Below are 24649 nucleotides of genomic sequence, written 5' to 3'. Positions count from 1 at the left end.
CTCCCGTTACATCTACTCATGTCCATTCTATAACGTTTGGTTCGGTGCTCTGACATTCAGTGCATATGTATTTGTAATTGTTATATCTCCTCCCAGTATTGTTCACCTTGATATATAGTAATCCTCTTTGTCTCTTCTTCCTGATGTTGTCTTAAAATCTATTTTATCAGATATAAGTATAGCTACTCCTACTTGCTTTTATATTCAATTTGTCTGAAATATCTTTCTTCCATCATTCCACTTTCAGCCCCTGTATGTCTTTACAGGTGAGATAAGTTTCTTTTATGCAACATGTTATTGGGTCTTTTTTTTTTTAAACCCACTTAGCTAGTCCATGTTTTTTAATTGGAGAATTAAGACCATTTTTGGAGTTATTATTAATAGGTATGTATTCGTTCTTATAATTTCATTGATTTTCTTCTGGTTGTATTGGATGTTCTATATCCACTTCTTCCTCTTATTCACCTTAGAAGTTTGATGGTTTGTTGTATTGATGATGCTTGATTCTTTCCTATTTCTAATTTGCATATCTACTCTTCTACTGGAATTTATTCTTTCATGTGCTTTCATGATTGTTATCTTTCTTCCTTTTTCTGGTATAGGATTCCCTTATACCAGAAATAATGCTGGTTTAGTGGTTATGAATTTCCTCAGTTTATGCTTATCTTGGAAAATTTTTTATACCATCTTCAATTCTCAAGGATAACCTTGCAATGTATAGTAATCCTGGCTGACAATTATGTTCTTTCAGGATTTGAAATACATCATTCCATGCAGAACAATAACTTGTAGCATACCCTGAGGAGAACTAGTTGTCTGAAATGAACCACCACCATTAAAAAAACTTCATTTGTTTATGGGTTAAACAGTCGATTCCGAATGCAACTGCTATGGGTTGAATTTATAATCCATTGGTTCAATTTTCATTTAGTTTAAAGAAAGTTGTTCTTGAAGGGGTTAACTTGCTGTCTTTTGCCATATCTGTAATCATCTGAGACTGCCTGGTAATGCCGAAAGTTATGGTAACACTGAGATCTCTTGAGTCCTGTTATTGACACCCATTCCCAGACACCAAGCTGATACATTTCTTACTGCTTATGTGTGAGCTGTGGGAGCCTGAATGGGAAAAACATTTCTTGCAGTTTGGGAATTCATATGGCTTCTCTCCACTGTAAATTCTTAAGTGTTCTTTTAGATGGTGTTTGTATTTGAAATCTTTCCTGCATTGAATACACTTGAATTTCCCATTCCCCCAGACTACATGACATGTATTTGATCTCTTCCTGATTTATGTGATGTCTTGTGATGGGAGTGGATGAATTTATCTTCATTTTTTTCATGGCAATATTTAATGCGTTCTTTCAGAGAAGTAAAGTGTTTATAACCTCTATCATGATATGGGCAGGTGAGTAATTGGGAAAGTGCTCCATTTTCATCATGACCACTGGCTTCTGGTGTGCTCTGCCTGTTCGGGTGCATCAAGATAAACGTCTTATTGTTGCAGGAACTCCGCAACATTAGGATCATGGTTTTGCTCATTTTCTGCATCTGAGTTTTACTGTGCAAGCTCAGTCAGTGCCTGAGCTTCAGGTTCCAGGATTCCTTGCCCTTCCCTCCATCATCTTCCCAATGGTTCTTAGCATTCTCTTCTTGTTCACTGCTTCCTGGTAAAACTGATCTGCTGGCAAGTCATCTTCTGGCTTCATACCACCTTCATGGTCAGCTGCATCTATAATTTATTCTTCCACAATAGAGAGTCTGTCTTCCTCTTCTGAATCTGAACTTGTTTCTACTAATGCCTTTTGTGCTGCAGATTTTCCTGCTTTCTGCACTTAAACCTGGAGTCATCCACCATGATCCTCTTGCCTGTGTCTATATGCTCCCTCAATCACCTCCTCCCTTACTCTCCTTCTCCCTCTCCCCCACCACCCCGCTACCTCCCTACATTGTCCTCCTTAATTCATTCAACTCTTTATTCTTTTCTCTTGGATTTTATAGAGTTTTTTAAAATCATTCTTGTGAATTCCTTGGCATTTCATCAACTTCAATATCTTTTGAGTAGTTTACCCTGGATTATGAACTTTATGAGGTGACATATTAATTTGTTTTTCATATTCTCTGTATTTCTACATTGATGATGCTTGCTTGCATATCTACTGTGTAATCTCCCTGTAGCTTCTTTGCCTTTGATGCATGAGTTTGGGCATTCAGTATACTGTATTAGAGTCAGAGTGACCCATTGTCCCTGCAAGTCTTATAAGAATGAGGACACTCTGGTACTTTGGGCAGATATGGTATAGGCAGTAGAGCATATGGGGTGCATTTCCCATAGTTACTATTGCTGTGGAATTGGTAACCCCTGTCAGGAGTTGGGAGTTTCCACAGGCACTGTTGACAGGAGATCTGTAACTTGAATTCAATTTTGATGCCAGTTTCTCCAGTCACATTTTGAAGGGCCTGAAGTTCCTGTCCTATGATTGAAGACTGGTACAGATCTAGGTGCTTCGTGGGGAGAGGGTGGGGATGGAGTCACAGCTGGCCCTCTGTGAGACTCAACTTCTTATCAGTCCCATGATATCTAACAAGAGGACCCACACAGAGGCAATACCAGCAACCATTATGTGTTTTTCCTCTGCAGCTGCTGTAGGGGTATTTGCCTAGGATTGAGACTTTAGCCTTCACCTAGCCATGTCTGGGAATAGATCAATAGCTTGGGGTTTATGTCCCCACTTTTCTTTAAGTAGAAATATCCTCCAGGATCCAGGCAGGATTGGGCTTAATTCTTTTCAGTTGAGCTGAGAGTGTAACTCAGAGGCAGAGCACCTGCCAATAATGTGTGCAAGGCCCTGGGCTCAATCCCTCTCACTGGAAAGAGAATGAGAGAGAGAGAGAGAGAGGGAGGAGAGAGAGAAAAGAGAGAGGGAAGGTGGGAGAGAAAGAGAGGGGAGAGAGAGAGAGAGAGAGAGAGAGAGAGAGAGAGAGAGAGAGAGAGAGAGAGGAGAGAGAGAGAGAGGAAAAAATCATAAAAAAGAAATAAAAAATCAAAATAAAAAAAGGAAATTAATAAATGAGTTCAAAACTTCCTCCTAGCTCAAAAACACAATCAAGGGTGGATGATCACAGGCTATGCCAATCTAATGTTCTCTCCAGGGCTTTTTAGATTGAAATCTGCCAGGTACAGGTGGGGGTAGTTGGCCCTGACTACAGCATGCTTATATTCCTCTCAACTCTTGCCAAACAAGTTAGAGCAGAATGCGTTTCTCCATGAACGAGTTCTCAACAACTACTTTCTAAATTGTCCAGAGTCCATGGGGCCAGCATCTGGAGAGCAGACAGGCTAGGTATTTCCATGCTCTTCTGCAGTCTAATCTGCTCCTAATCACATCCAGACATTGTTTTCATCTCTAGAGTAGAAGTTGGCTTTTGGTCCTTTTATATCTTCCATACTTTAACTGAATTAGACCCTTCTGAGTACTCAATCACAGGCCTTTCTGACTGTTGAGAATTGTCACTGTGTCCAGCTGAGTCTGGGTACAGTTCTATCTAATTCTTTCAGGTGGTTCTTTCCCAGACCTGGGTGGTTTTCTCACACAGACACTGATTACTATGCTGCTGAATACTGAGGGGACTCTGCAGATCTCTGCAATTCTGTGTGCTCCTTTCTCCTTTCCAGTTCTTTTGCCTGTGAACTCTAGCTACCTAGGCCTCTCCACACTCTCAGCTCCATGTCCTCAGTTCAAGGACTCTACTAGGCAATGCCTGAACTACAGCCTAAGGACCCTCTTAATACAGTAAGTAAGGCAATCACAGGTCTCTTCTCTTTCCTTCCCCATTTCTCAGGGATGACTGTCTTTTGCTGCCTGATGTCTACTGTTTTGAAAACCATCGTTTCATATACTTTGTTGTATTGGTTTGTTTCAGGTGAGGGGATAAATCCAGTCTCTCTTACTCCATTTTGATTAGAAATCTGGTATGTCATTCATAATATTCTATTTATTAATTTGGGTGGTCAGTTCATAAATGCCCATTTTCTTATTGTGCATCATTAACCTACACATACATATATTATATATTATTTCATTTAATAAAATATTAAAGAGTTGCAGTCAAGGAACCTGACTCACACCAGCAGGCAGTTAAAAGTTGGGGGAGGAGTTTAGGTGAAGTTGCTGTTTGTAAAATAGCTATTTGTAAAAACAGAAGCTACTCTGCTCTCTCCTCTTGGTGGGGGAGATACAAAGACCTCACCATAATAGGGATGATAGAAAATGTAAATGCAAAAGTAAATAGTGAAATTTGTAATGAGTTAATCATTTAAAAGCTTAAGAAGGAATCTCAAAGACACACAGGAAAATTAGACAAATGGGAGAGTACCTGACTAGCCAGCAGTACACACCCCAGCACTGCCAAAACATGAAATAAAATATATCAAATAATTGTTCACAAATAATTTTCTGTGGTAGAAAAGAGAACAAATTTTGTGAGAAAAGTGTATTTGTGAAGCAATTATACAAGTATGAAGTCTAGGAATATGATTGCATCATGAAAGATTGTCAACATATAGAAACATAAATGTCACACATGCATGTAAAGTCTCATGGCTCTCTGAGCATCATGATTTTCATTTGTCATTAAATGCTAAACTACTCAGCATTAGTTCAGTATTTGTCCCATTTTCCTAGTTTTTCTTACATGGATTTAAACATATCAGTAGCTATTTCCTCAACATTTGGAAACTACAGGTACTTACTATTTAAAAAAAAAACTATGTCATCCTTCCAGGTCATGTTCTTACCATCCTCTTCCTCTACAATACTCATTCCCCCATGTTATCCTGATCGATGAAACACATTTACTAATTTTTCAAAGCAGCAGCAAGAACTTCACAGGATGGAGTTGTCACTGTTATACTCTGTTGGTGAGAATGAAAAGGAAATCCAACTGCCTGGTTTTGAGTCCTACTTTCTAGTTGATTGGGTTTCTTTATTGTTGTTTTGTTTGTTTGTTTTTCTTTGGCGGTACTGGGCACACCTCTAGGCAGGTGCTCTTTTTTTTTTTTTTTTTTTCATTTTTCTTTTATTATTCATATGTGCATACAAGGCTTGGTTCATTTCTCCCCCCTGCCCCCACCCCCTCCCTTACCACCCTCTCCGCCCCCTCCCGCTCCCCCCCTCAATACCCAGCAGAAACTATTTTGCCCTTATCTCTAATTTTGTTGTAGAGAGAGTATAAGCAATAATAGGAAGGAACAAGGGGTTTTGCTGGTTGAGATAAGGATAGCTATACAGGGCATTGACTCACATTGATTTCCTGTGTGTGGGTGTTACCTTCTAGGTTAATTCTTTTTGATCTAACCTTTTCTCTAGTTCCTGGTCCCCTTTTCCTATTGGCCTCAGTTTAGGCAGGTGCTCTACCACTTGAGCCACTCTGCCAGCCCGAGTCCTACTTTTTATAACCTTGGTCAAGTTACTGAATTCGTCACTGATTAGTTTTCTCATTTGTAAACAGGGGGTAACAGCAGGGGCTACTCATAGGTTATTGTGAGGATTAACTAGGAAATACATACCACGTATGGTTGTCTGCCACATAGGAGTATTCTTCAAATATATGCAATGATAACAGATAATCTGACAGCATTTGGCCAAAGGAAAAAAGTGTACGCTTTCTTTGTGCAATGCTGACTCTAGGAATGTGCCCTAAGGAAATAAGTCAAATGTTTAAAGGTGTTACCCTGCTGGTCAAAAGAGTTTAAAAGAGGGGTCAGTTGATTAAATAAATTATGGTACATCCACACAGTGGAAAACTTCAGAGAGAAAATAGTATAAGAATTATGAAATAATTATAAGTATAATAATTACTATAAGAAATTTCAATGAGCTCATGCTTCTCTCATCGCTCCCAGAATATCTTCAGTTCCTCCCAGCTCTTCCTTCTTTGCTTTCATTACCAGTCAGATTGTTTCATTAACAATCTTTAAATCTCTGTGGCATGCAACAGTAAGCACTTATTTCTCACTTGAAAGTGAAACAGCTTACTTCACACTTTGGTGACTAGCCAGAGAATGCTCTTGTCATGACAATTGGAGAAGCCCAAGAGATAATTATGAAGCTTCCTTAAAACTTCCAGTTCTAAGTTCAAAATTAACATAACATTATTTCCATCATCAGCTCATTGGCCAATGAAAGTCATATAGATGAGTCACAGTCAAGAGTCAGAGAGTAACTTAGTTTCTTGTGATGCTGTGGAGATTATGGATTCAGGGCAACTAGAGCTAGTAGTTAAATCTACAACATTACTTGGTATCATTTTTCATGCTCTGCCAGGGAAATTGCCAAGTCTCTTTGCATTCATTAAACTCATCCTAGTTTCTATGTAGCTTTTTCTCCCTTAACAGAATAGTTAAAAAATTCTATCTTTATGATTCTGCCTCAGGAACCAATTCACTTGGCGACACAGAGTTCTCTGTACCTGTACTTTCAAACTCCCTTCTTAGGGACACTTCCACTATAGGTATGAGTTATTTTTATTCACTACAGCATTTACATTAAACAGCTAATTTCTGTGGATTTACGCAAAATAAAGACTCAAATTCATAGCGTCTTTCAGGAAGATTCATTCTTTAATTTTTTTTTTTTCACGAAAGCAGAAGATTGATCTTTCCTGTATTCCCCAGAGGAGCAGAGGCTCTGGTTTGTGTTAGGGGAGCTTTTGAAGATGACTGTCTCTTGATGTGCTCATGGAGGTTGACATAGAGGCTCCTGGATTCAAACGATCAAGCATTAGCCAAGCCTCGAACCAATTATAAAAGTGGAATTTTGCCATATTCTTGCCCTTAAGAAACCAAAATAGTAGAGAGAGAGAATATAATCAGAATAGAAAACTTTAGTCATTTCTCTGGATTCTGAGAGTTCATAACCCAAAACCCAGAGCTGAGAGAGATGGGCTCAGACACGAGAATGGGAAAACCATGCTTTGAGAATTAGGGATGTATTTCCCAGAAAAGGAACATGAAGACAATGGTCAGAAATGGCAATTTCCTTCCTCTTTTCTAATCTTGGCTCCAAGAGCCCCAGCAGAACCTCTTCAAGGTCTTACATGTTACAGATTCCACTGCTCCCACCATCGTGGAAGTGATATGTGGCTCCTGACAGTACTGCTCCTTTGGGGTAAGTTGGGCTCAGAGAGGGTGGCTAGAAAGGTGTGGGTTCTGGCGATGGAAGTCAAGGGTTTTTTGTCTTTATTTGGGATATTAGACTAGAACTCATGAGAACTCATATGATCTGATGGTTTATTGGTGCTTATTATATCAAAAGGATGGGAAGTGGCATTAAGCCTGGAAATGTCATATCAAAATAAAGTCTCATCAACAAGCATCGGTTCTGCTGGTACTCAATTTTGGGAAAAGGACAGAGAGACTCTTGAGACCTCAACAGGCTTCTCAGAGTCTACACTTACTCTAGCTCCCCAATTCTCCCTTCCTCACCATCTCCCACTGGCTGACAGCTCTGTTCTCTGGTCTCTTGCAGTTCCAGTTGGTGGGCAAGTGGGTGAGTACCTCTAACTCAGCTTCTCCTCTTATACTGGCTGTCCTACTTCCAAAGGATGGGATCCTTTAACCTGCAGAGGAGAGTCTAGGGAGAAGCTAGATAAGAAAAAGATTTATAGGTTATATAAAATACACTGCATTAAAGTGTGATTTTTAACAACATTTGGATTTTTAAGGTTTCTTTCTAAAGTTTTCTGGGTGAGCCCTGACTCTGAACCAAATGCCTAAGAACATACGTAAGAGCAGGACAGGCCAGAATTGCAGAAACACAGAGGAACTCTGCTGGATTTGCCAACAGCCCCAAACCAGTTTCCTTTACAAGAATGCTGAGTCTGTTGTTCCCCTCAGAGAGAGCCAGGCAAGGTACTACAGGCTCCAGAAGGAGGAGTCTGAGCCCCCATTTCCAATGCAAAAACTAAAGAAGTCATGCTTTACCCTCAGAGACAGTCTAACACAGAGGCTAGGGAAACTGGCTGTAGTCAATTTGCTCATTACTGATAGCACCAGTAATTTCATCCTCAGGAACCAAAATCCTCAAGGCCCAGATTAGGACTTAATAACATAAACACAGTTCTCTACAGCAGGGTCTGGACACTCCTGAAGGCTGGCTTTTATAAGTTTCCACTTGCCTATTTTTCAAACTAATCTAATTATGCATGCAATCTTTCCTTGTGTGATCTGCAAAACTTTACCCATTACTCAGTGCCCTTCCTCTTTCTCCACTTGGGTTATTTTCGTTGTTGTTTGCTTGCTTTTTGTTTTTGTTTTTAATCCCCAAGCAGACCCCACAAAGGCCGTGATCACCCTGCAGCCTCCATGGGTCAGTGTGTTCCAAGAGGAAAATGTCACTTTATGGTGTGAGGGGCCCCGTCAGCTTGGGGACAGCTCCACACAGTGGTTTCTCAATGGCACAGCCATTCAGACCTTGACCTCCAGATACAGCATCACTGCAGCCAGTGACAATGACAGTGGTGAATACAGGTGCCAGACAGGTCTCTCTGTGCCAAGTGATCCTGTACAGCTGGAAATCTACAGAGGTAAGTATGGCATGGAGGAGTGCTGGAAATCACTGGGTCTTCCTCTGTGTGGACGCCAGGGCTGTGTGTGTGTGTGTGTGTGTGTGTGTGTGTGTGTGTGTGTGTGTGTATGTGAGAGAGAGAGAGAGAGAGAGAGAGAGAGAGAGAGTTTACTGAGTACAAGTCTCAACTCTAAGTGCCTACCAGATGAGATGAAGTCAATACACTCAAAACATCACATCAGGGTCCTGTGTACCAACCACACCCCAACTGGACCAGCTGTAGGTAGGATGCCTAAAAAAAAAAAGAAAAGAAAAACCTCAGACTCTAAGATTTTATCATTGTTCAAAATTTATGCCAGTACACAGTAAATAATACTAATTCAAACACATGATGATAAACAGTGAAAAGTCTCCTTCCACCCCAAAACTTTGGTCCTACCATCACCTTCCATAAAAGTAAAACTGTTATTGTTTGTAGACGTAAAACAAACAAACAAAAAAAACCAAACTGTAGTTTGGTAGAATACTCTATATGCTGCCAGGAATAAATTCTTAGAATGGAGAAGTAAGGGGAAAGGTGAGTTGAGCTGGCAGAGCTGTTTCAGCAAGAGATTTTGTATAGTTTGAGAAGAAGCAGAAATTTTTCATAGGTCAAGTGACCAAAAAAGAATGGAGTAGGGCTTGGAAGAGCCCATTTTCTTTCTTTATATGAAGTATAACTTACAACAAACCCTAAGTACACACCTCAGTGGATTTTCACCCACATAAAGAAACAGAACATTTCCAAGCTTCAGAATCTCTGTCTTGTCCATTTCTGCTCACTACCCCTCAGCACTGGCATCTAACACATAGAGTTTTGCTTATTTTTGAGCTTCATACAAAAGTCTAAAGTATGGCAGAGGATATAGTGTGTCTGGCTTCTTTGTCTCAATGTTATGATTGTGAAATTCGTACATGCTCTAGAGTTCATTGTTCTCATTTTTCACAATACTACATATTTTTCTCTTCTACTGGTGGACTCTTCTCGGTTTCCAGTTTGGGGACTTGTACCAATAGTACTACTATGGGCATTTTTTACATGTCTTTTGGTGCACAGAAATATAGGTATCTACTGAAAAATGCCTAAGAGTGAAATTTCTAGGTCACAAAGCATATATAAATATATTCAGCTTAGTAGATACTGCTAAACAGGTTTTTGAAGTGGGTTGTACCAATTTATGCTTCCACAGAATACAAGAGATGGTCGTCCTCCATCTTCATCAACACTAGTTGTTTTCTATAGTTTTCAGTTTTGCCATTCTGATAACTTTGTAAGTAGTATCACATTGTTTTAATTTATGTTTCCTTGATGATTATGTTACTCACTAATTTTCACATGTTCGTTACCTATTTGGATATTCTCTTTATAAAGAACCAGAACAGATCTTTTTGCCAATTTTTCTACAATCTCTGTTTTTCTTATTGACTTATAGAAATTCTTTATATATTCTGGATATAAGTCTTTTGTCAAATGTTTCAAATATCTTCTACCACTCTGTAGCTTGCCTTTTGACTCTCACATATTTTTCAATGAGCAAAAGTTCTTATTTTGACTACGGTACAGTACAGAAAGGTTTTGGGTTAGTGCTCTCTGTGCTCTATTGAAAAGATATTTTGTCATAATTACTCAACAGTGGAAGATTCAACTGCAGTTTCATAGCTGCTTAACCACCTTCAATTAAATCTGTGGATGCTGAGACCAAGAAAATACAGTTGGTTGGTGGACCCAAGCCCTAATCATATGCTTAGAATGAGTGACCCCTTCCTACTCCAAGGTCATGCAGTGAGGGAATAGTTTCCAAATAGGAAATTAATAGGCTATGTCTACTAAGAACTACATCCACAATTTTGATATAAAATACTCTCATTATCATTTAAGTTTAAAATTTTAAATTCCATTATAATTCTTTCCTTTTTGTTGCTCATGAATTAAGAATTAAGAAGTTATTAGAAGGTGGTTTTTGTGATTGATTTATTCCCCTTTATTTTGGGGTACTAGGATTTGAACTCAAGGCCTAACTTTGAGTCACTCCACCAGCCCTTTTTTGTGATGGTTTTTTTGAGATAGAGTCTTGGGAACTATTTGCCTAGGCTAGCTTCAAACCACGATCCTCCTGATCTCTGCCTCCTGAGTAGCTAGAATTATAGGCATGAGTCACCGGTGCTGGGCTTGTGATTGATTAATTTGTGGCATTTTGGTCAGATTTTTTTAAAAATATGTATCTATTCTTTAGCATTTTTTGAAAATTGCTTTGTGGCCTAGTACATGCTCAATTTTTATAACCATTGCATGTATGTTTAGAAAGCATAAGAATTTTCTTTTGAAAGTACAGCATTCCACAAAATTAAGTTTATTAATTGTGTCATTCAAATATTTTTGTGTTTTGACAGTTTCTGATGGAGGTATATTAAAATTCCCCACTATGTTTTGGACCTAGAAAGCAAAGATGTCTGTGTGTTTGGACAATTTAATCATTGAGCACTTCCTGCTTGGGGACAGAAATAAAGACAAGAGGAGTCTTGGTTATATTTAAAGCACTATGGCGGTATCCAAGACTGTAAAAGTGTGCTACACACAGCACTGGAACACCTGCCTTCCATCAGAGATAAGTTCTGGAGGGTGAAAATTCCCACTGTCCTCCCCTCTTAGGCACCTGAAAACTTCATCTTTATTTATCAAACTAACTGTTCCTGGAGAAGGAAAAAATAAAGGTCATGCTTTTGTTATTTGTAAGGGTGTATATAAGAAGGGAGGGCCCTTTTGACTTGAGCTTACTTTTACCTGTGGTATTACTGGTCTGCATGTGTAAGTATTTGTACCAGTGTGGTAAGATATAGACATCTGGATATAGTTGCCATTCTGTGTGTTTATCTTAAGATACATGGTCCTATTAACAAAATTTTCAAGGGCATATTAGGTTTCTATTGCAATGTGACAAATAATTCGCAAACTTTGCAACTTGAAACAACATGCATTTATTATGTTCCTGTTTCCATGAGTCAGAAAGGAGTTCCCATGTAGTTTAGCTGGATGCTTTGTTCAGGGTCTCACAAGTGTGCAATCAGCACACTGGGGTATATTCCTTTTTGCCTCTCTTCCAAGCTTACCAGGTCATTGGCAGAGTTCATTTCCTTGGGGTGTAGGACTGACATCCCTGCTTTCTTGTTGGCTGTCAACTGAGGGCACACTCATCTCCTAAGGGCCCTGCCATGCAGCCCTCTCATAGGCTCTTTCACATAATGGCAGATTTCTGCTTTGAGGCCAGCAAGAGACTCACTATCCAGTGCACTAAGAAAGACTCTTATGTAATATAACATGAGAGTGACTTTTGTCATATTCTGCTGGCTAGAAACAAGTCATACATTCTGTCCACACTCAAGAGGATTATACAAGTATGTGACTCACTGTTGTAATCTCAGAATTCTGCCTATCACACAGACAGAAATTGTTCCAATCAATTTCTGAGATCTGGAAAGGGAAGACAAGAAGGGGCTATATGCACCTCTTCTGGTAAAGATGACTTTTCTTTCTACCAAAACTAAAAATGTTTGAGAGTGGGACATCAGCTTTGGATAAGCAGAGTTTTGAGGTTGCAATGTTGCAAGGAGAGAAGATTAGAAAGTCCCCAGGACCAAGCTTTGGCTTCCTTGTACCTCCTCCATTGCATGTAAGCACTTTGTGTCTACACTTTTCAGATTGGCTGCTACTCCAGGCCTCTAGAAGAGTCATTACTGAAGGAGAACCTCTGACCTTGAGGTGTCATGGGTGGAAGAATAAGCTGGTGTACAATATAGTTTTCTATCGAAATGGCAAATCCTTTAAGTTTTCTCCTCGAGATTCTGAACTCACCATTCTGAAAACCAATGTGAGTCACAACGGCACCTATCATTGCTCAGGCATGGGAAGGCATCGATACACATCAGCAGGAGTGTCTGTCACTGTGAAAGGTATTGTATCTGAATAGTTAGAGAGTTGTAGTTGTAAGGACCAGAAGAATCATCACAAATCATCTAAAATCCTCACTTCAATATAAAAGTGAAGCTCTAGAGAAGTAAACTTCCTTACTGAAGGCCATTCAATGACAATGGCCACTGCCATGGCTAGGGCCAGAACTGAGGTCTCTGGGAACAAGTTCATTTCTCTTTCCAGTATACCATAATGTCCCACCAGTAATCGCAAAAGCTAATGTCAAAGTCAGAGCATAGCAAATATTCATTTCATTCATTTTATTCTAGTTGCAAGGAATAGCTCAGAATTATTAGGAAATAATTCAATGGAATCTCATGAATGTTCTATAGAAATGGAAACCAGAAAAACACTAGAAATTGGCTATACTTTCCATTTCTCTCTCAGGGACAATGTGGCCTCTCTGGTTCCCCTTCTTCAAAGCATCTGCGAACTAAGCAGCTTCTTCTGTTCCAGGTCGCATATGGCCCCTCTTCTGATTCTGATTCATAATCAAAGTATAATTGCTAGCAACATTTTTTCTGTCTGCTAAAGAAAAGTTAATTCCTGTGAGAAAGAAATTATTGTCCCATATTTTCTTTTGAATCAGGAACATAAGTGATGTTGTGAGTTAGTGTTGCCTCTAGGTGGATCACTGCCAAGATAGTCTGGTCATTCACAGAAGCATGCACCATGTAAAACTATTCTCCTCCGCAGGATGTGAGCAAACTGGTAGCCATAGTCCAAGAACACCTCTGTGCGGAAAGTGGGAGAAATTATGCTTTTGTATGAATTCTCTTGGGGCATGTTTCCCAAGTGGGGAGATGGGATGTCTCTTCTGAAAAAAACTGAGGCTAAAAAGGCAACCTTGTCCTCCATTAGAGCTATTTGCAGCTCCAGTACTGAGAGCATCCTTGTCGTCCCCCCTCATTGAGGGGGATCTGGTCAACCTGAGTTGTGAAACAAAGTTGCTCCTACTGAGGCCTGGCATGCAGCTTTACTTCTCCTTCTATATGGGCAGCAAGACCCTGAGGGGCAGGAACACATCCTCTGAGTATCAGATACTAACTAGAAGAGAAGATTCTGGATTATACTGGTGTGAGGCAGCCACAGAAGATGGAGATATCCTTAAGCGCAGCCCTGAGTTGGAGCTTCAAGTGATGGGTAAGAATGACAGGAAGCCACTGGCACAGGAGAAAGGGTTCCCTTTCCTCCCACGGGGCTGAGGTTTGATGCAGGGTTTCATGGCCCAACCTGGAATAGGAGGTCTCTTTAGAAAAGGCCCATGGGCAGGGTTTTTCACCCCTGATTCAAGACTTCACTGTACTCCTCATAAACTCCATTAAATCTTTTGTCCTTTCTGCCTTTTTGCTGTTCCTTATTTCACTTCTTTCCTTCATCTCATCCTTCTTTTTTCTTCTTCATTTTCTATTCTCACTCCCTCCCATTCTTGCCCTACCTCTCCTCCTCCTTTTTCTGTCCTCCCTCTCCCTTTTCCTCACCAACAATATATTGCGTTTCCCCTCTCTACTGTTATGGGTCCGGGGATATAAAGACAGCAAGATACAGTTTTTGATTGGAAGACTTTACATGGTGGGCTTATAATAGTGATTTTGTAGACTGCACAAAACTACCAGCCCTAGTATCTATATCTAGCTAAGGTGGAGGAATTGTGAGCTCCAGAAAAAGACCCTTTGGGAAAACAATCTTCAACCCTTAAGCATTAAATGACACAGAGATAGCAGTTGCCTCTAAAACTAATGAGTATGTCTGCTGACAGGGCCCAGCAGTTAAACTCTTCTAAGGAGACTGCCCTGTCTGTATAGAAAGCAGTCCAGTTGAGCTAGCACCAATTCCTTCCTACGCCTGCATTTACCAGTACCTCCATTAGACATAGGCACTTTAAGCCTCTGTCAATCTTTTCTTCCAAACATAACTCACCCAGATCTCTCTGGTTTCTAAATGGTATCTCTTCTTCTTGTCTTTTTCTGTTGCAGGCCTCAAGTCACCAACTCCTGTCTGGTTTCACATCCTTTTCTATCTGTCAATGGGAGTAATATTTTTGGTGGACACTGTTCTCTTTGTAAAAATACATAAAGAACTGCAAAGAAAGAAAAAGTGGAATTTAGGTATTTCTTTGGCTTCTGATCAAGGGAAGAAAGTAACTTCCTACCTTCAAAAAGATAGATACTTAGAAGAAAAGGTGAAGTGTCAAGAACAAGAAGAAATGCTGTAAGAAAGGCCACAGAGAAAGCCCAGGAGAAGGAGAGTGGCAGTTCAGTGGGTGGCCACAGATCTACCCAGCTCCTATCCCTTCCTCTGTGGGGGCCCTGAGGCCCAAACATCCAAAAGCCGAAAAACACTAGAACTGTGGACCTCATAGCATGACGGGCTAAAGTCCCAGCTCTTGCCTCCAGAGATTTACTGTATCCTTCTGATTTCCTCAATGACTACTCATGTGTCCAAGATATGTGCTGTCCTGCTTGGGCTACAGTTTGGAAACAAAACATTTCCCTACTCTTCTGTAACATAACTGCCATAAAAACTGAAATATGTGAATAAGACTTTATTAGAAATTTAGGGGGAAAGGAGTATAAAAACATAGTGAAATGATTCCAAATTATTTGGTTTATAATGTAGCTTATATACCAAGCAAGGGTCATCCCTGCCTAGCCTCCATCCTGACCCCACAAGGCAAAGCCCACCTTTAGCACCAGCCTCCACAACCCCCACCTCAGTACCTCCAAGCAACTTGGGACTTTGTGCAGATGCAACAGCACCTTAGTCCCCTGGTTCCCTCATCTGTGGACAAGGAGAATGTCCACAGATTCTTCTCCCCTTCACCTTCAGAAAAAAAAAAATTATTTCAATAGAAGCACAGAAATTCCAACATTTGTGTCAAAAGATGAATGTATATTGGGCTGGTGGAGTGGCTCAAGTGGTAGAGCACCTGCCTAGCAAGCATGAGGCCCTGAGTTCAAACTCCATTACCACATACACACACACACACACACACACACACACACACCAGAATGGATGCCTATTGCAGTAAGAGTTTTGTTGATTGTACATAATGCTTGGCCTTGTGAACTGGGGGCTCAGGGAAATGAAAATTGTAAGAAAGGAGTTTCCTAGGAAAAAGACCCAAAGAATTTCAGGGAAAGGAAATGGCAAGGCTCCCTGGGGGGAAAGGGGTGGGGCAGATACTGTAGACAAAGCACTATGACCTGGAGTGAAACTGGAATTAGGCCAGTCATTGTGAAAGTATCACAAAGTGCTATCTCCTGCCCACAATTCTCTTTTTGTGCTTCCTCTCCAGATTTTCCAAGTTTATAGCTTTGTCACAATTGTTTCTTGTTGTGTTTTAATGCTTAAATAATCCATTTGATTAAACCAATTTTTTAGTTGAACAATTCCAGTCTACCCTTATTTCTGGCTTAGAGCTGTACGAGGAACAGGTGCTTGGAGCCCACCATATTGGGGCCTACCTACCCATTCCCCAAGCCTCATGGCTTCTCTAGTCAGGGCCTTCTATTATTTCATACCTTCTGGTTAGCTCCCAGTCCTCCAATTTCCCTAAAGAGGTTGAATACCCTCTCCTGGCACTCACCCCTATCTAAGGACTCACTTCTCTTTATTTTCATTATTTTTTCATCCAGTACTGGAAACACACTGGTTGACTATACTGGAGAGAGCCTGAAAGGACCCTGAGCCCCTTATTGCTCACCACCCTCTCTCACCTTTGGGAAAAGCCTAAATACAGGCAGGGGCTGGTGGTGGATAATTCCATCTGGGAACAGGGAAACCATGGGAAGAAAGTGGAAATTTCTCTAGGTTTGCTCTAGATTACCAGGCACCCACAGGGAAGCTTACCTTACTAGTATCATTTTTGTAATAACTAAAACTACTTTGTTTCAGATAGAAAAACACATACACTGTGATCAATTTGTTTCTTCACACCAGCTTGCAAAGAAAGCTGGAGAAACCAAAGAGATGGTGCTCACTAGACCCTGTGGAACAGGATTCCTGGCAGTGTCACAGCCATTCTTTTCTTGTGACTTGTGTATCATGATTAGTCAGTACTTTACATCTCCTCTGCAAGCACCAGAGGTTACCAGAAGGCATTTAAAGACCCAGGATGCATCCTCAACCAACAAAAAATGAAACTTAGCAAGTAAGTACCACCTATTTGCCACCCCTCATCGGGACTCCAGTGTGTTCCATTAGTGTCTCAGAGAATTCACATAAAACTGAGTGCCAATTCCTACATCAGTGGCTGTTTTATTGACTTCTCTCTCTTCCAGTCTCATTTCTCTACTTCCATCATTGTGCTTCTTAAGATTATCTCCCAAATAAGATACTTACACTCAAATTCGGGTCCTCCTTGGGGGGAATCTAAACTATATAAAAGTTTGGTTGCTTTAACTAGGGCCACAAAGAGACACCATGATTGGTTTTAAAGTCATCTTTTGTCCATTGCTATTGCTTTCATATAATTTAGATTGTTTGGCTTTTGGAGAAGGTTCTGTTTTTGGTTTGCTTGGTGTGTTTTTTTGTTTGTTTTGGGGTTTTTTTTTTGGTGGGACTGGGATTTGAACTTAGGGCTTCACACTTGCAAAGAAGTCGCTCTATGCTTCAGTCACTCCTCCTGGCCTCAGCTTGTTTGGTAAAAGGAGACAAAATGGATGGTCATATTTAGCTAGTAAGTTCCTGTTCACTCAAGTTTTTCCTGAACTTTCCACAAAGAACTAATCTCTCTCTTCTTTTTGCCCACAATATTCCTTTGCCCTGGACACTAGTATAAAGCAAACTTTCAAACAGATTTGCCTTAGACTAGGCATTTTGACACATAGTGTCCTCCTATACTGCATTTCTTTCCAACATTGCTTCAACCTAAACTACTCCCATCGGTTCTTTACCTAAGCCTAGAACTACTGCCCTGAAAAGTAGTCTGTCCTAGAAATAAATAAAGCTTCCATAAACAGTTCTCCAAAATACTCCCTTAGGGAAAAAAGGGCAGAGAATTAAACACGGGAGGCTTCAGCCACAGTGAATCCCCCAGGTCTCCCAGTGGCTGGGTGAGGCAGGGCTAATCCTCCTTAGAGGTTCGAGGAATTTTCTGGAAAGAAATGTGAGTCCTGCCTTAAAGCAAACAATGTCTTACCAAGTTGCCCCACGGCTCCCCATGGTGTGTCTTCTTCCCTGTAAGGAGTAATAAACCTGACTTGTTCAATCACAGGTGTGTTCCTAGGAGTCTTTAGCTAGACATACATTTACAGTAGCCTAAAAAAAAGAACATTTTGAGTCTGACCAGAAACAGAACACAATTAATTCTTTCAATTGTCACCTGACTTCCTGTGATTGCATTTGGCCACTTTGATTAAATGTGAGTTACTTCCAGGTCACACCTCCAATAGCTAGGGCTGAGTGACTTCTACAAATCACTGGTAAAAACTGCTCTTAACTGGCCATTGGGTCATATCGCTTTAATTTCTCTATATTAAAGCAATCAACTCAAGCCTTTCGTACACAATGGGTGGGAAGTCAAGCATCATTCTCCTGGAATTTCTCTCCCAGATTCCTTGGTAAAAGAATTTTAAGTTTTAGTTTCTATATTCAAGCAAGAAGAATCTGGTTTCTAGCCTGACAGCCACAGTTGCTCCTTTGACTCCGCTTAGTCCACATGCTGTCACACTCAGATTCTGGCACTAAACTCCACAGCCCCATGAAGGAAAGAGATTACAAAAATGACCACATTTTCTCAGTGCCACATCGGCTCCAGCTGCTGCTCCCAGGGTGTCTGAGAGCCAAAGCTCACAGTGCCCAGTGCTTCCACTACGTCGTTGGTCATTTCTACCATGCTAGGTATTTTTGAGACAGGATCTTGCTGTGCAGCCCATACTGGCCTTGAACTCACCATCCTCCTGCCTAACTTCAAACTCTCCATCCTCCTGCCTCAGCCTCCCAAGTGCTGGGATTATTACAGACAAGCTTCATAACACCCAGCTAGCTTTTGGGTTCTATGATGCCTGTAAGAGAAAAACATCAATGACCTAATTCTGTTTGACTCAAAAAAAGTCACAAGAATTTATATTGAGAAGATTTTCATTTTGATAATATTTTAAAAACAAATTATCTATTAAGACAACAAATTGGGATTTCTTTGTTTCTTTTTAAAGGTTATCTTCTGTGGTAGACACAGAGATTGCTGCCCCAACCGCTTTCCAAGAAAGATCATGATGACTGCTGTGAAGCCTGCATTCAGCAGACATGCTCCAGCTGTTAGCGCCTTCAGGGTCAGCCTCAGCTACCTCCCCCAGTCACACCTCACCTGAAGCACCCTGCATCCCATGCCTGAACATAGAAGGCCATTTCAGCCCCAAGCAGGACATTCCTATGGGTGCTATTGCTCCAGTGCTCTTCACCAGGCTGGTCATAGTTGCACCAGTCTCACCCTGAAGTCTGATTCTCCTTCTGCTTCCTGACTGCTCACAGGCGTTCATCCCTGGGAAGCAGCTTGCACCCCAAACCATCCCAGTACCTTCTGCCAGACAGTCCAAATGAGACAGTTTCACACACCCCAGCACCATTTAGGAAGTCTTTGGAGTCTTATAAGATCCCTTTGCTTAAATAATACTTTTAGAGACATGTTTATTTCAACTGAGAACAGAACAAGTTGGTAATGGCAAAGATATACACACATGATGCTGTTTGGTAGAGGAAAACAAGCTTGATGCTCCTGTGAGTGATCTTATTATTAAATGTCTTATCAGATCAGCCTTTTGTACCTGGTTTATAACACAAGATGTTCTCTGTCCACCAGCTAACAGGAGAGGGGGCATCCTCATTTGTTTCTGATTGTACTTAAAATGCTATAGACTTGCATTTTAAGGTCAGGATTTGGAATCTCACTGGTTACCAGAAGCAAAACATGACCCTACCTTATTTCACTGCAGAAATCAAGAAATTGATCAATTGGATTTGACTCAATCATGGTGAAACACAGCATGGACTACAGAGTCGTCGCCACTCCTTGTCACACACATGGTTTGCGTCAGTCAGATTTAGGAGTCCTCCCTTGCTGAATGAACCTGGGGGGAACTTATAAAGATGCTTAGTGTGTACACCAGCAACAGTACTTTAAGGGAATCAAACTCTGATCTCCAGCTTCCACTCTTGCATAATCCTAATCTACCTGAGAACACACCTACTGTGTTGAATCTGGCTTTCCACCTTATTCTTTCTCACCCTTCTCCCAGTTTACCAGAGAAAAGCATGTCACTCATCTATCCCAAATCATGATACATTGTCATAGGTTCTCTCTGGTGGAACCAAAAGGACAAGGGCACTGTAAATCAGAGGTAATAGTTTCTTGTGGTTTTCCCTATCTTATATTTATGGATGTTGTAGGCATTAGAAATGGAATGTTGAAGCCAGACTCTCACCTGTAATCCTAGTTATTTGGGAGGTGGAGATCAGGAGGAGCACAGTTTGAAGCCAGCCCAGGCAGAAAGTTCATGAGATTCACTATCTCAGCTAATAAAAAGCTAGGTGCCATGGCATATACCTGTCATCCCAGCTATGTGGGAAGCATAAATAAGTGGATTGCAGTCTAGGCTGCCTCAGGGATAAAAGCCAGAACTTATTCGAAAAATAAGAAAAGCAAAAAGGGTTGGAAGTGGTAGAGGCACAAGACCCAGTACAACTGGGGAAAGAAAAAAAAAAAAAAGACATGTTGAGCTGGGTATGATGATGCACACCTGTGAGCCCAGCCACTCAGGAGTCAGGGGCCAGTCCAGGCAAAGATGGCAGCAAGACCCTGACTACGTTGGCATGTTGGGATATTCTGAATACTAGTAGAGAGGTAGAACAGAATTTATGACAATTTCATTTAAAGATCTTACTTCTTTACTCATCAAAAAATGCTTGGTTCAAGACAGAATCTCATGAAGACTAAGGCAAAGAATGTAATAAATATTATAAGAAAGCCAGGTGTGGTAGTTCATACCTGTAATCTCAACACTTGAGAGGCTGAGGCAGGAGGATCATGAGTTCAAGGCCAGCCTGGGCTACATAGTGAAACCCTATCTCAAGGAAGGAAGGAAGGGAGGGAAAAGGAAGGAAGGAAGAAAAGAAGGAAAAAAGAAAGGAAAAGAAAACAATAACAACTGCATTTTATTTCATCTAGGCAACAAATTTATCCACAGATTTATACCTGCTCTATTCAAGTGTGAGTTTGGCTGTGTGGGAATACGATGGCTTGTGTTAAGGGAAGACTTCAAAGCTTTAACGACCAAGGTTTGATTTTCCTTCCTGTTAGATCAGAGTCAGCTGAGAGGGCCTAGTTTCATAGTACCACTCAACCACAAAGAGAATGTAAAATGCTACAGTAAGCACCACCCACGAAGATGGACACACTGAGAGGACAGTACAAATGCCATCAAAAAGACACTTGAGATATTCAGAAAGCATGCTGCAAATGTCAGCTGCATTTTCACCATTCTCTGAAAAAGGAAAGTCAGAATTTCACTTACTCACCACTCCGTCTGTTTCTCTGTTGCATACTCTACATGATTTCAGAAAGGAGAGAAGAGTTCTTTTACCTCTGACAGACCAATATTACATCTCCAAGTAAAAGGAATGTATTGAAGGTAAGTCAGTGTTTCATATTTTCTCGAATAATTTGCAAAAATTGTTTCATTAGTTTTTGCCAAAAAAAATACTCGGTACTGTTAAGTTAATATTCATATTTTTATTGTATGCAAATCTGCTTGCTGTCTCTTATCAACCATTTCTGTGTTCCTACAAGATTTGTAAGTAAATTCTATTATAATCAACCTACTTAACCGTTATGAGTACACTATTTTGAACTTGACACTGAACTAAGGCCTCCAACTGGACTCCGGGAACCTAAGCAGGAAGTGCCGCGCAGAGAGGATTCCGTGGCGAACTGCTGTCGCCATCTTGTGGCCACCTGTGTGCATTGCAGCCTTCGTCCGAAGCGGGGACCGCCGGGACCCAGCTGATGCAAAAACTGACAGTTGGACTTTTTCCCAAGACCTCACCCCTAAACCTTGAGATAAATTATTTGCTTTCCCAGGGCGGGCAGGAGCGAGAAATAAGCTCTAGAGTGAGCCAGCGGCGGCAAGTGGGTAGAAGGGAACAGAAAGGGTCGTAAGTGCCCGATTCGCCCCGACACAGAGAAGAGCACCCAATTCTTGGGCACCTCCACCAAACCCCAAAGTAATTGTTCACTGGGGCGGGCAGTTTTAAGAATCCAGATGCGGAATGAGGGATCGCGGAAAGCCGGCTGCGCATGCGCCCGCAGCCTCTCCAGAGCATTACCTAACCCTGGAGGGCGGGGCCGAGCAGCTGGCTCTCGGCGCCTCCTGGTGGCGGTTCATGGCGATTGCAGCCGCAGCGCAGACTGCAGGCCACGGGAAGAGGCCGATTCTAGCCTTCCGCAGGGCCCCAGCTGCTCGGTTTGCCTGGAGAGAACCCGGAGAAAGGCAGCTGGAGGAGGAGGCCGCAGCAGGGAGGGAGAGGGTGGAGAGTGCGAGGGGGCCACCCGCCTCCCTGTGCCGCACAGATAAGCTCCCTGCTGGCTCCATCACCATCACAGCCTGGAACGGACACTAGGTCGGCCAACACAGCAAGCTGGAGAGGAGGGAGCCCCCAGGCTCCTCAAGAACTGTCCCCGACATGAATTCGGGAGCCGCAGAGCTTCATCCACAAAGATCCAACACCTATCCTATACCGAATGAAAAGAGTTTCCACTAGGGCCCAGAAGGGACCGGGTGTAGTTGCTGGGGAGGAGAGTGGGTCTAGGTTTGGGGAAATCAGGAAGTAGGAATGTCTTTCTCCTACCCAGACTCAGGCAGAGGCAATACTCTTGGGCCTGCGGAGGCTTCATCTGGTAGTCTGGGCTCATTGTGGAATCCCCAGGCCTTCTGAGCCTAAACACTACGCCCCAGAGTGGCCAGGTGTGGAGCAGAGCAGGCAGTGGATTAGCAGAATGGGCCTGACACGGTATGGAGAACCCCAAACTTGTTCGAGAGCCACAGGAGATTCCAGGCTCATTTCAAAACACTCAAAGATTTTTAGCCTTAGAAGGCATTCCAAAGCGAACCAACTGGCCTGGGTAAAATAGGATTTGGGTCCATTCTGGGTCTTCCCTGGCTCAGTGCCTTCAGTATTTACAGATTTTCCCCTAAGAAGCACCAAGAATCTCTCCAGATCTACCAAGTGATTCTGGGCAGAGAACAAACAGAATGGAGATATAGCTGGCAGATGGTGGGGAGAAATTGGACAGTCCTGCCCCAGGCTTAGCTGAGGACAGACCCAGGAGCTGTAGAGGGACAACCATGGAAGCAAGGAAACCAATTAGGAATCCAGGTAAGAGGTGATGGCAGCTTGGATCAGCATAATAGCAGTGGAACTACGGAGAAGTGGTCACATATAGACTGTTTTGTAGCAAGGGTCAACAAAGCTTTTGGATTTTTTGATCAGATGTAGGAAATGTGAGAAAGAGAAGAGTGTATAGCAACTCACAGATTTTGGCTCAGAGCAGTAAACTGAACTGGGAAGGAACAAGTTCGTGGAGCCAGAGGGAAATGTATAGCAAGTAGTAAATGTTTTGTATTGGACATATTTAAAATTCCTATTAGACTTAAGTGTGGTGGTACACACCTGTAATCCCAGCATTCAGGAGGTAGATTTTTGAGTTCAAAGCCAACCGCAACTGTAGAGGCAGGGCCCTGTCTCAAAAAACAAACAAAAAGATTACTATTAGACATAAGTGTAACGTTAAGGCAGTACATGAGTTGAGCCCAGGAAAGAATCCTGGACTAAAGAAAAATTGACAACCACAGTGTGTGTGTGTGTGTGTGTGTGTGTGTGTGTGTGTGTGTGTGTGTGTAGAGCTAGAGATAGGGGGGTGAAAGACAGAGAGAGAGAGAGAGAGAGAGAGAGAACCATTGGATTAGAAAAGACAGAAAGGGGTCTAAGGCTGAACCCCGAGATAAACCAAATTCTATAGTGTAGAGGAGGTGGCTGCAGATACTGATGAATAACCAGTGAGGGAGAGGAAAACAAAAGACAGTGTCTCACAAAAGAAACAGTGACCAACTATGTCAAATTCTCATGAGAATATTTGATTTGGAGAGGGATTTCATTAAATCTGTAGCTCTTTAGTTTCTGTGCCAGGGAGTAAAGGAAAGGATCAACATTATAATATTGACTTTTCCAATTCATGGACAAGGTATAACTCTCCTTTTATTGCTGTCATTGCTAATATCTAAACAGTGTTTTATCTTCTCTCAGGAAGTACTGCTAGATTTGTTCCTACATTTTTCATTTTAGTGAGTTATTATAAATGGTGTAATTAGAATCTTAAGAAGTAATTATTAGCAGTCTCACAGCTATAATTGTATGTAAACTAACCCAAAGAGTCCTGTAGGGGTTGGGGATTTAGCTCAGTGGAAGAGCACTTGCCTGGCAAGTGCAAGGCCTTGAGTTTGGTCCCTAGCACCAAAAAAAGAAAAAAGCGTCCTGTAGATTCAGCCTGGTGATGGAAAGCAGGATGCACCAAAAGCTAGTAAGTTGAAAATCTGGGACCATAACATCTTTCAGGTTGAGGGTACAGACTTGTCAGTACATACTTGTAGTAAAAATATAAGCCAATAAAATTGTTCTCTGTTCTCCCTTATTCTTCACTTCTTGTTGCTAAATATGGGGTCAAAATCCCCAAAGGGTAAGAAACTCAACTTTCTGCCCTCTTTTCACTAACCACGCTACTCTCTAACCCTTCAGACTTAAAAAAATAAAGAGTAAATTGTGGAGAGGAGGTATATGTTAAGGGAAAGATTGCTAGACATGATGTGGGAGTTATTGAATGAGGAAAATCTTTAAGAAAAACTAGAAATAATTGGGCTAGACATTCTGGAGAAATAAAGATAAATTCCCCAGATTGCTAAGAAGACAACTTAATTTTGAGGGAGCAATGACCTGGTCTCCAGAGAAACAACACTCAACTGAGCCCACTGTGACTTTTCGGCTCACTTTTGGATGGCCAAAGAAAGTCCTTGAGTAGGAGAAATAG

At 41.5% G+C, this 24649-nt stretch overlaps 1 protein-coding gene, 1 non-coding gene and 1 pseudogene across 3 annotated transcripts; 1 reads left to right on the top strand and 2 right to left on the bottom strand.

The window, feature by feature from the left end:
* Positions 1–747: 747 nt before the first annotated feature.
* LOC141413648 (zinc finger E-box-binding homeobox 1 pseudogene) lies at positions 748–4820 on the bottom strand (annotated as a pseudogene).
* Positions 4821–6629: 1809 nt separating this feature from the next.
* LOC109677141 (uncharacterized) lies at positions 6630–23309 on the bottom strand. Its single transcript, XR_012438950.1, has 4 exons — positions 23239–23309; positions 8767–8856; positions 7484–7642; positions 6630–6831 (listed from the first exon to the last, which is right to left on the bottom strand). It is a non-coding gene; the product is annotated as an uncharacterized protein (transcript).
* On the top strand, positions 7033–15962 carry Fcgr1a (Fc gamma receptor Ia). Of its 2 annotated transcripts, none has more exons than XM_020153269.2 (6): positions 7033–7166; positions 7527–7547; positions 8329–8583; positions 12300–12551; positions 13432–13713; positions 14547–15962. In XM_020153269.2, exons 1-6 carry the CDS (start codon positions 7136–7138, stop codon positions 14783–14785), a joined length of 1080 nt encoding a protein of 359 aa, XP_020008858.1. In that variant the 5' UTR covers positions 7033–7135; the 3' UTR covers positions 14786–15962. The 2 variants fall into 2 exon arrangements, with proteins under 2 accessions (XP_020008858.1, XP_073904334.1); XM_074048233.1 differs by having other exon boundaries at positions 7043–7166; positions 8326–8583.
* Positions 23310–24649: the final 1340 nt, after the last annotated feature.

The sequence above is a fragment of the Castor canadensis genome, chromosome 11 (genome assembly GCF_047511655.1).
Source record: "Castor canadensis chromosome 11, mCasCan1.hap1v2, whole genome shotgun sequence".
NCBI lineage: Eukaryota > Metazoa > Chordata > Mammalia > Rodentia > Castoridae > Castor > Castor canadensis.
Note: the sequence above shows the minus strand (reverse complement) of the source record. Positions and strands in the feature narration are given on the sequence as shown.